Genomic DNA, 12,649 nt, shown 5'->3' with positions numbered 1-12,649 from the left:
CCATTACAGACATCCATCCTTTTCGGAAATGAACTCCTTGCTAACAGACATGGTTTGAGGTTACACCTCGGCTCCACCAACAATAGCACTTTGATCTCTTTAGGCATTTCACAGTGGTATACATTGTATGACTTAACTGTGCCTCCTCTGAGCTTGTACCTCCCGCGTAGCTCTCTGGAGGACATAAGGGAGGGTAGGACTGTGCAGTGCAAAGGATTGTGTGTGTGTGTGTGTGTGTGTGTGTGTGTGTGTTTGGAGGGAGGGGTTGTGATTGACGGAAAGGAAGATTGCATTCCTGACTTTCTACTTTCTGTAGAAAAAAAATCCTCCCCGCAGTAGGACCCAGAGGATATTTGCAGGGAAAAAAATGGACCAGCACACCTTTATGCTGTCTGAGGCAGGACAAAGATGTGAAAAAAGTTGGCCAGCACTGTAACAAAAAAGGTTGAGCTATGAGCCATGTCATTGGCTAAGAAGAGTCTGACAGGAAAATACAATGGCTCTTGAGGTCAGGGCAGAGTCTGCTATAAATGTATTCCAACAGACAACACCTTTACTGACTCTACAAGAGTGCTTGCATGGTGAGCTGTCATTGCTCACCTCTACAGGGGAAATATGAGCGCTTCTGTGGCCGTGTACAGGGATATTTACACAGAGGACCGCTTCAAACAGGCCTATGGTTCTGATGTTAACTCAAGTGGAAGTTTACGACTCCGGGAAAAACTTGCCGGGAGTTGCAGGTGTTCGAGGCGAGCCTGCCTTCACCTGTTGAGAAAGAGAGTGCCTATTTTCAGCTGGCTGCCAAGATACAGACTAAAGAAATGGATTTTAGGAGACACTATAGCAGGACTGACTGTTGGTATTCTTCACATTCCCCAAGGTGAGTTAACATGAATATCACCAGGATCAAAGTACAGTTTATCACTTGCTGCGAGTCACACAAAAGTAAAAATAAGGCTTGTTTTCTCTTACTTTATTCCAGTATGTAAATTCTAGGGGAGACTGGGGATGGTTGATACAGACTTTATAGCAAAAAACATTGATTTTTAGGATATGACAGTCATGTTTTGGGCCAAGTCTCTATCTTGATCAGTACAGATACTGTTGAAGCTGGAATTATGTAACCTTTTAAAAGGCATAAAATCTAACCCTTATGACATCTAAACACATTTTACATATCTTACATATTTTTCAGTACGCCAATACAGTTAGTGAGAAGAACTGAGGGTTTGCTTGCACATGTAGTGAGGTGAGGCATGGAGAGGCAGTAAAGTCTGTCCCCAAAGAATACTCTGCCTCAGACACTGAGCACTGCAAGAAATTTCAAAACCTTTGAGAAACAAGATCACCTGTGTGGGCTATCACTGCAGTTGAAGTCTTCAGTGTGCAAAAGGTTGTCTTGACTGATGTCCTGACTGAGGCTGAAGACTTGTATTTTGGACTTACTCCACGTGAGGTACTGAGCATCTGACACTGTACAGGTTAACGAGTCAGACCTTAGTGGAAATTGATTACATGTGTATATATCAGTATTCCATGTGTATATTTCGCAATGGTTTTATTGTCAATTCTTCACTTGTATTGTTACAACATAGATGGTGGAAACATTGCCATTTATCGTAGATAAATACTAAATAAATAAAGATAATATAAAGAGATCAATTCTTTGTTGAGAGCTCTAACACAAAGAGTGACACAAAAATTCAACATGTTATAGCTGCTAAGACAACATGTGTTACAACCATCCCCGGTCTCCCCTAATTATTAAATCATTTAATTTTAGAATCAATTGAGCAAGGATTTTAAAAAAATATTATTAATACCTAACAATACTACTACTGCTTCTACTACTACTACTACTACTACTAATAATATTAATAATAATGAATAATTACAAAACTACACACAGCCATCATGTATATGATTGCAATTATTAATACTGATAATTAAACAAAGAATTTAGTATTTAATGACAACAACTATGAGGCTAAACTGTCAAAATTTACATTATTGTCTGTATTTGTTGTGGGGTCAGTTATTATTTTAAGTTACCTTTGCATGCATCAGCTTACATAGATACAAATGTGTTGGCTGATAAACTGTCTTTTTGAATGTCTTCCCTGAACAGGCATGGCCTTCGCCTTACTCACATCTGTCGCACCAATATTTGGCCTTTACACCTCCTTCTTCCCAGTGGTCCTCTATATGATTTTTGGCACAGGTCGTCATGTGTCCACAGGTAAGATTTGTGTCCACATAACATCTATTGTATATTCTATACATTTTAATCACCAGGGTCGATGTCTTTGCAGTATGGACAATACTATGAATGGTTATGCCTGCATCCTGAGCTCAATGTGCCAGTTCTTATGTTTTCAATTTCAATTTTGTTTATAAAGCCCAGTATCATAAATCACAATTTACCATAGAGGGTTTTACGGCATATGACATCCCACTATCCTTGGACCATCACAGCTGAAAAGGAAAAACTCTCCCAAAAAACCCTTTAACAGGGAAGAGCAACTCTTCTGGTACAGACAAACGTTTTCTACTGTCACTGAGATGATAGGTCTGTTCCCAGGTACCTTTGCTGTGGTGAGTCTGATGACTGGCTCTGTGGTGGAGCAGCTGGTTCCCACTCCTCTGGAGATGAACTCAACTTCATCTGAAGCAGCCGACTTTGAGGCCCAGAGGATTGGCGTTGCCTCAGCTGTGGCACTCCTCTCAGGAATTATCATGGTAGGAAAGCCTATGGATTAAACACAAATTCACAAAATGGAGTAATAATGCAACTAAGATTGTTTTTGTTAAGACTTAGAAGGCTTGATTCCCCCTCACAGCTCATGGTATTATGTTACTCTCTTGTGCCGCAGCTCTGTATGTTTGGTCTTCAGCTGGGCTTCCTCTCCACTTATCTGTCAGAGCCAATTGTTAAGGCTTTCACCAGTGCTGCTGCCTTCCATGTTACCGTGTCACAGCTGCAAAGCATGCTGGGGCTGCGGCTCCCTCGCTACACTGGGACCTTCTCCCTCTTCAAAGTAAGCAGCGTTACATGATGACATATTGATGGTTTAATCCAACATGCTATTATTTGGGCATTTGGTGCTGTTTGCTGACAGCTCACTGACTCATGTGTTCAGACTTTAGCATCAGTGATGGAGAACCTGCCTCACACCAACATGGCTGAGCTGCTGATCTCCGTGGTGTGTTTGGCTGTCCTGGTGCCAGTTAAGGAGATAAACATGCGTTACCGGCAGCGCCTACGTACACCTATCCCTGTGGAGATCCTCACGGTTAGTCAAGTGGATTCATGAATGTTGATGATACATTTACTAATTACAGTTTAATCAGTGTGTAACAAGTCATGGTGTTGTACTTCCTTCTTCAGGTAATTATTGCTACAGGTGTAGCCTACGCCTCATCGCTGGACTCTACTTATAACATTGAGATAGTTGGCCACATCCCAGCAGGGTAATCTTTTAAATGAAAAAGAAAAACAAACCTCAAACCACTGATGAACTCAGTAGTTTAACTTTAAATCCTCCTATCCTCAGATTCCCAAAGCCACAGATGCCTGCCTTGCACACCTTCCCTGACATTGCCGGAGACACAGTAGCCATAACATTTGTTGGTTACGCTGTGTCCGTCTCACTGGCAATGATCTACGCCGACAAACATGGATATTCCATACATCCCAACCAGGTGAAGTCTGAGAATCTCACAGCTGCTTGTGGATATATCAGATTCTCAGCAGTCTGTTAACATTTTGTGCTCGATTTCAGGAGCTCCTGGCCCATGGTATCTCCAACACTGTGTCTTCATTTTTCACCTGCTTCCCCAGCTCAGCCACTCTTGCCACCACTAATATACTTGAGAGTGCCGGAGGACACACACAGGTAGCGTACATGATATACAGCAACTCCTGTGTGTCACACTCACAAGCCACTCGTCTGTCCTTTGGACTAAAGGCACAATCTGCAATTCAAATGTAACCAGAGGGTTCACAGCAAGAAACAAACAAACAAAACTGAAGCTTCTTTGCTTATGACGTTACACATCAGTGCACTGTCCAGATGGACGGCAGCTGGAGGCAAAGACTATCAACATTGCACAAATGTCTATGATTTGCGCTGTTTATAATCAAATTGCGAAAAAAAAAACAAGGGCCACTTTATGCCCTGAAAGTAGTAGGACATAAAGAGGAGAAGTAAAAAAAAATTACTGAGAAACAGCAACAGATGTGGGCCTAAAACCTCCAGCGTCAGTCTGGAGGAATGGAGTCAACTTATTTCAAACATAACATTAACAGCATTTCACCTGATCTATGTCAATGCTTGACCTAGCAGGTAGAAAATAGTGAGTGTCAGCTGACAGCGGTGCATCCTTGTACAGAGTTGAAATATAAACAACAGTTATACTCAGGCACATTTACTCACCCAGCCAAAAGCCATCATTTTAGTTGTGGTTCCCCTATATCTGATACATGGAGTACATGGATTATTCACTTCCTGCTCTTCAACTGAATTTCACTTGTCATAATAGTCACGTAATGCGAACATGTAATTGGATTTTGGAACCTGTAATCACTCCCAAACTGATTAAAACGTCCTTTAACATACACACAAACACTAACAAGTAAATTCAAGTTAATACGTTTAGTAATGCTTTAAACACAGCAGCTGAGCAAGCCTGTTTGTCCAATTATGATCAACAGAAAATACAAAATTACATTCAATATTGTGCATATGTCTCCTCTTCATGTATGTGAATGTACCTCAGTTGTATAGGGTCAGAAAAGTATAGATTGGGGGTGTACAGGCTCCAATCCAACTGTCTCAGGATTTGCTTGCATGTTAAACTTCCATATTGTCAATGCACAAAGCTTTTGAAACACACTGGGATGTCCAGTAAGGAATGTATGTTGTGTGTGTTCCCACAGCTCTCCGGCTTGTTCACTAGCCTGGTTGTTCTGATTGTCCTGCTGCTGATTGGACCGCTCTTCTACTTTCTACCAAAGGTACGTTTTTATGTATGTATTTGTATGAGAATGAGAAAAACAGAGGGAGAGGGAAGGTTCACTCATCTCATCCTTTATCTTTCTCCTCAGGCAGTCTTGGCATGCATTAACGTCACCAGCCTCCGGCAGATGTTCCTGCAGTTCCAGGGTTTACCTGAGCTGTGGAGAATCAGCAAGATTGACTTTGTAAGCCAATAGATTAATATAGCAGTATAAAACATACAAGTGTATTTTGCAGTGTGGTCCCCATGCATGAAAACACAAGAGAATAAAAGGGAGATAGTTAATTAGCTCCCCAGCTACCATTAGGTCAACAACTGGCCCATAAAACACAGCTAATTGGGTTTTTCAGTATCTTCACATTTTGGGTTATATTATCCTGCTCAGTCTGTGGTCAGTTGCTAAACATTGAAAACTGTGCATAATTCACCTCATCTGCAGTAAAATGCTATGTGCTTTCAGCAACATTTTACCCCTACTTATCTAATTTGCAGTTTAAGTGGCAGGCAACCACTTGAAACTAGAGTTTGTTCTTGTGATCAGTTTCTTGTGATCATACTCAGTTAAGTATGCGTTATTAGTTGGTATCAGCCTCATAGATATGGGTTAGGGGGTGCTGCTACATGGAATAGTTTGTTCAGAAGACCGCGATCGGCACGTTAAATGGCTGTGTTTATTGTTATACAAAGGTGGAGAAAATCAGGTGACATAATGTTAATTTAAAGAGTAAGAGAGTTTGCATCAGGAAGTGCCAGTTGTGGTGGACAGTGCAAACACACACAGGACTTTCACCCAGTGGACTGGGGTTTGTGTTGCATATGAAACCAAGAGTCATTGAGTTTTTTTTAACCATTGTTTATTCTGGGAAAATTAACTGAGCATTAAGCTCTTTTACAGCAATGCACTGCGTTCACATTCAACGGGCTCAAGGGATGCAAATATTGCAATAAAGTGATGAAAAAGTCCACAAAAACAAATACTTAGCAGCAATGTCTATCAAGAATTATAAACAGTAATAAAAAACAGTAAAAAGACAAAAAAGTTAAATAATAAGAATAAAGTCTGCCATAAAGGACAGACACATAACAACAACAACAACAATAATTAAAAAATATGCAGAAAATCATGTCTGTCAACTGACCAAAGCAGGAACACTATAAAACAACCATATCATCTGAAACAGTGGTTCCCAACTAGTGGGTCGCTGGTCCATTTTGAATGGACCACAAGTGACTTGCGAATATGTCAAGTTTGTTAAAAATTTTTAAGTACAGTGAATTTTCAGTGCAGAGCTTTTATTTTGAAGTGCAATTTCCCTGCTGTAGAGTGAATACTTGACAGAGACAGCAAACTAGCTCAACAACAAGGCCAAACACAAGTGTGACGCGGAATATATCAAACTCTGTGGACCTTAACTAATGACTAAGGAGAAATCTGGACCCTGTGGCTGGACCAATTGGGAACCCCTTATCTAGCATACACTTGCAATGACCTAAGGACACACACCTGTCTTATTAAAATAACTCTTGTAACTTGTTCAATTTATTTGGTGCGAAAAAACTAAAAGCTAATTTATGGAGTTCAGTACTGATCTGGTGCTCAAATCTTACGCAACTTTAAGTGAATCCTAATGAAACTGCTCCTGATGCCAACATGGATTTAATGGGCTGATAACTGTGTTCTTAACTACTTCTCAGTGTAGCAATATTCTGCTAACCCATGTCTATGAGGCTGATAAGCACTAATAACACCTCTTGAATCAAATGATAACATTCAAAATGGGTGGGTTATCTGTAACACGAGTGTGTATTGGTACTGTAGCAGGAGTTTTGGGAGTTTGCCATACACTTTGACTCCTTGTTGACAAATCAATGATGCACGTGTCTTTAAACAGTAACTGCTGTGTCACAGTTGTAAACTTATGTAAAATAAACACTCTCTCAGTCAGTGAGACTTAATCAGGCCACAGGATCATGAGCTCATAGAGCATGGGTTCCACCCACTGATTGCTTGGCTGGAATTAATCATAATTTTCACTGACGTGCTTCCATTGTTAATTGTTATATGCTGACATAGAAATAAATTATTGTGGCCATGTCTTTGTGTAGATGGTTTGGGTGGTGACCTGGCTCTCTGTAGTCATACTCAACGTGGATCTTGGCCTAGCTATCGGAGTGGTTTTCTCAATGATGACCGTCATCTGCCGCACACAAAGGTACATTTTATTTCCTCTGCACAAATAATATGATTCAGTCTAGCTATTGCTCCTGCCAAATGCTTTACTGAAAGAAATACCATGTATATATAACAAACATGAACTGAGATCACTAATCTGTGGCATGTAAAAGCATCTTATAAAGCTCCAGTAACAACCAATAAAGACATTGAGAGTTTTGTGTCTGTATTTGAGCTCTAACCTAAAAGTCATTACAGAGAAATAAAGAATCACTTCATAAGTGCCATATGTTGATCATATGTTATGACTTGTTCAATTAAAATGGATGACCCATGTTTCAAACAGGGCTGGTTGTTCTGTGCTTGGTCGGGCCAGCAACACGGAAATTTACAGACCTCTGGAGAACCACAGCAAGGTGAGAGGGTGCGCCTATTGCGTAATACCTGCATTTCAACTTTAATTTGAGGCACATTTAATCCTCATTTTTTATTCCAACAAGTGATAATTATAATCTCAGACATGATGCAGCCTGTCCTAGAATGAAGTTGGAATGAATCTGTATTTTCTTTTAGTGCTATGAGGTACCTGGAGTGAAGATCTTGACTTACAACGGGCCTATTTACTACGGCAACCGCAGCTTCTTCAGGGAGGAGATGAGCAGGCTGCTGGGCCTGACGCCAGAGAAGATCCGCAGCCGGGAGAAAGCTAGGAAAGCCCTGGAGAAAAGGGAGAGAGAGACTAACGTCAACACTGTGGTACGACTACTACAATCACTGACTAGATTGAGTTTATAAATGCATAAAATTTATTATGTAATTTAGTGTACAATTTAATATTTGTGCCTTTCTTTGCTCCCTTCACTGTTGTTTAGGAAAGAGGGATTGCAAACACATCGTTTTCCTCAGAAAATGAGTTCTTTAAATCTGGTAAGTACCGACAACATTTTGGTAACTAACTAAATATGCATAGTCCCAAAAACTACAGGTTTTGAATCAGGACATATCTTATTATCTGTAAATATCATAAAGTGTGTAGACGTTATTTGACCATTGCAAATTACATTTTTGTGATTGCTCTATTTAAATGTTTTTGTAGACATGTGCTGCAAATATTTTCAGGTTAACTCTGATTATTAAAAATAATAATAATTCCCTTTTTTCTTATAATTTCAAGCTTTCAAAGTTTTGCTTTTGTTTCCTTTTTCTTCCCTGTAGAAGCATCTGAGAGCGATGTTCAGTCCGTGTTAATTGATTGCAGCAGTGTGACGTTTGTTGATGTTGCTGGAGCAAGACTCTTTATACAGGTAAGTCTGCTACAGCAAGACATCATGCCTCAACCTTCACTGCATAAGGTTCCCTCCATTTCTTTGTGCACTGTGGTAACATGGTCTGTTTCTTTTGGCTTCTTGCAGATGTGTACTGAATGCCAGAAAGCTGGAGTTCATGTATATTTGGCAAACTGCAATGGTAAGGCCTTTTCATCTCAATTATTCCTTTCCTAATGGTTGCATTCTTGGTTTATAATATTTTTTCCACTTGTGAGTACTCATCAATGATTTCTATCACCCACAGAGAGCGTCTTAAAGATCCTCACATCAAGTGGTTTAATGACCTACATGAACCCTCAGCATATTTTCGTCACAATTCATGATGCAGTGATGTTCATTCAACAGCAGAAGGTAAGCTAGAAAGCAGAAATTTCAACAAATTTACAAAAGACTGATTTTTTATTACATAGATTGTCTTCAACAAATGTTACACCTTCTGCTGTCTGCCACAGGAAAAACCTCCAGAGAACACCACAACTGTTTGGGTATGAGCCAGGAGGATACTGATGAGTCATGCTCACATCAACCGAGTGTCTCGGACTACAGCGGCAGAGGGCAGTGGGACTTACACATTTTGTTTTATAAGTAGAGACTATGTCTCTCAGCTTTATGGCAGTGCTCCAGCGTTAAGTCTAGACTTCACTATATACCAGTGTTTTGAAGACGTAGTAGCCTGTTGTAGCACAATGTCCTGAATTACTATTCTTATTTAATTATTCATTTACAGTGTTACCAGTTGTCTCACTGATATCGGACTCACCCATGGCACACTTTAATGCGATATTAATAAATGGTCATAACATCAGAGGGCTTTAAATCAGGAAGATGCCACAGACAATCTCCTGATTTTTAGTGTACAACAATAAAAATACATAATTTTTGACTTTAAAACTGTTTATGATGGATGTTAATTGTTTGTCTTTTATTGTCTCATATGCTGGTCAATTAGCACAGTGATATTTATTTAGTTTCTGTTCGTTGTTTGCAATACAGACAATTATAAAGTGCACTGAATAGTTTGTTAAAATACAATGTGTATTTATATGTTTTGAAATATGTGCTCCAATATGCAACTATGTACAGTAAATGCCACCCCATACTGTCTCAAAATGTCTTGTCTTTTAACTCCATAGAGACTGCATTGTATTGTATGAATGACTTTTGTATTTGTCAGTCACTGTTTCATCCAGTGGCTGTTTTTGACAATAAATATATCTCCAAAAACAGAACGTCTTGGTGAATCAAACAGAAATTTAATAAATGTCAGAGAAAATTGAGTTACAGGTTTCTCCATCAATACTTGGGTGCCGTGGTTATTGAGAATGAATAGGTTTTAGGGGGAAACTCAGTGTGAGGAATGAGAAGCACGCCACTCTGTCAGATTTGGAAGAGAGAAGAAGAGCAGTCTTTGTATTTGGTGAGGTACTGTGGACCTGTGTGTCTGCGCTGATATGAAAAATGAAAAATACAGGAGTCAAATGACAACAAGACATGATTTTTTTTTCCACAGCTAGGAGTAACAAGGAAAAGATCTCAGGTCATCAGTCCTGCAGAATTCTGGAATTCTATTTAACATGCAACATCTTTCTACTGCATCAGGTGACACGTTTCAATCCAGATGCCAAGTTTGTACATTGTAAAACAAGTCTGCAAAACCTACTGTTATGAGATGCTAAAGATGTGCTCCATCAGAGGTTGTAAATGCCAATATAGTAATTGAAAGTGATCTTACCTCACCACCATGCTGCCCTCTGCTGTCTGACAGTAAAAGGTTTCTGCTCCCCACTGCTCATCATCATGTTACCTTGACCTGATAAAACTATATGTAGTGTGAGTTCAAAACCAGGACGAAGAAGAAGAAAAAAAACCCTAATTATTTCCTTGCTTGATGTTGGATGGCCAAGTTATTAATTTTTTCCAGTGCATATTTCAAAGAGGCCTCTAGACACTGTACCCTTTGGGTTTTCCCTTTAAAGCTCAAGGAGTGTTTCACTAATTGGCAGGAAGTAGTCCACTTCAATTAGAACATGGTACACAAGGCTCTGGCCAAATGTTTACTAAGCCAGATTCTACTGGCAGACCTACTAACATGCACATGCACACACACACACACACATGCACATATCCAAAAAGTAACCCTGCTAACTCCTCAGGGGAAGTGAGCAATTTAATGACAAAGCTTTGATTTACCTATGAGGTAACATGTACCTGTTCTTGCAGTTATAGTAGCGGACCCAATCATAATTAAAAACAACTAAAAAATGTAACTGAAACAGTTGAATACAGTGGAGTCATATTTACAAGGGAATAAAATGAAGTATTTTTTATTCTTTTAATTGATGTAATTTGTACAGAAAAACAGCAGGCATTGAAATGTAGTGGGAAACACAGACACCGTGCTCATAATCAGTACAAAATACCACTACTGCTATTACCACTGCTACTGATTACTACTACTACTAAAATTAATGTTAATAATAACAATGTAATGTTCCTCATGACAAAGCAGAGGATCACTCAACTTGTGTGGCATTTTTTTTGATCTTTTGTTTCCATCTTGTGGTGAAACGTTGCAATGACAACAGGTTGTTTGACATGGAGGGTCACGTGACTTTCTAGTGACAGTCAGCTGACACAGTAGATTAAAAAAAAAAAAAAAGGAGGTTTAATTGCTTGGTTGCGTTGTGTATGGCACAGCTGCCAAATCATATTTAGATAAAATTGATAGAGTGGTAGATAAAGCACTGAGGATATGCACTAGGGCAATGAGGTCAACACCAATTAAGGCAATATAGGTAGAATTAGGAGAAGTACCATTAGATCTAAGAAGAGATAAAAGGTATGCTTACATATTGGAGTTAAAGAAAGAATGGGAAGAAAGTGGGATAGGACATCTAGCAAGTCATTATATAAGGCAAAAGTATTATAGTTATTTAGATATATATACAGATGGGTCCAAAGATGAAAAGGATAGAGAAGACATAGGAATATATATACCATCAATGAATATTAATATTGGAAATAGGATACCTGTTCAGATGTCAGCAGAAATGATGGCAGTCATCATAGGCCTACAGTGGGTGGAGGAAGTAAGACCTGACAGAGTAGTATTCTGTGTTGATTCAATGGCAGTCCTTCTCAGTATACAAACTACCACTTCTAACAGAGAAGATTTAATGCTGGAAATTCAGCAAAGTTTGTTCAGATTATATAGGATTAGGGTGGAAGTGCAACTTTGTTGGGTACCTGCCAATGTTGGAATAAAAGGTAATGAAGGAGCAGATAAAATAGCCAAAAAAAAAGCAATTGGAATGAGAGACATTGTAGATATACACCTTGGCAAAGGAGAAGCTAAAGCAATACTCAAAACAAGAAATAATGAAGAAATGGCAAGACAGATGGGACAGAGATAAAAGCGGAAGGAAATATTATAGTGCTCAAAAAACCATTCCTACACGGGGAGTGTATAGAGGCAATAGAAGGGAGGAGACTGTCCTAACAAGATTAAGATTTGGCCACACAGGTCTAAATAAAACAATGTTTTTGATAGGAAAAAGTACTTCAGATGAGTGTTTGGATTGTAAAATAACAGAAGATGTGGAACATATATTGATGCACTAACTAGACTAACTCAAAAGATAGGTAAGGCAAGTAGAGAGTGGAGTCTTGAGGGTATTTTGGGAACAACAGGAAATGGGGTACAGGACACACAGAAAGCTATAGTAGAATATCTGAAGGAGACAAGATAGATTATGTTATAGAATTTAAGGTTAGTTGAAGGTTTTTCTTTTTTAATTAAAAATGAAGGATTATTAGTTAGGCAACCAAAGATGTACAGTAGTTCAGTTCATACTACATACTCTGGTACCGTAGGTAGCGGTATGCACCTAATAAGCGATGGTTGCAACCCGACATGAAACCAAAAGAAGAAGAAGAAGAACGTTTAATTGCTTTATTTATCCCTGTTTAACACCCCAGTTCACTTTCATATAGTGACAGGTGACGTTCAATACAAAGTCAACAGTCAGTGTGGGTCAAAATGCCAGAACAGGTTTTTATTAAATTCAGGGTCTCTAACAGCAATATTATTAAAGCAATTAAAAGTGATCATCATGAACAACTTTCAATA

General features: G+C 39.1%; 1 protein-coding gene across 1 annotated transcript; it reads left to right on the top strand.

Moving 5' to 3' along the window:
• Positions 1-362: 362 nt before the first annotated feature.
• On the top strand, positions 363-9,767 carry slc26a10 (solute carrier family 26 member 10). Its single transcript, XM_049580750.1, has 18 exons — positions 363-880; positions 2,129-2,239; positions 2,582-2,739; positions 2,874-3,038; positions 3,141-3,293; positions 3,389-3,471; positions 3,555-3,702; positions 3,783-3,896; positions 4,940-5,017; positions 5,108-5,203; positions 7,126-7,232; positions 7,539-7,608; positions 7,766-7,948; positions 8,065-8,119; positions 8,408-8,496; positions 8,605-8,659; positions 8,765-8,871; positions 8,973-9,767. Exons 1-18 carry the CDS (start codon positions 616-618, stop codon positions 9,009-9,011), a joined length of 2,076 nt encoding a protein of 691 aa, XP_049436707.1. The 5' UTR covers positions 363-615; the 3' UTR covers positions 9,012-9,767.
• The last annotated feature ends 2,882 nt before the right edge of the window (positions 9,768-12,649 follow it).

This window comes from Epinephelus fuscoguttatus, linkage group LG7 (genome assembly GCF_011397635.1).
Source record: "Epinephelus fuscoguttatus linkage group LG7, E.fuscoguttatus.final_Chr_v1".
In the NCBI taxonomy this organism is placed as follows: domain Eukaryota; kingdom Metazoa; phylum Chordata; class Actinopteri; order Perciformes; family Serranidae; genus Epinephelus; species Epinephelus fuscoguttatus.
This window is presented reverse-complemented; position numbering and strand designations above follow the sequence as displayed.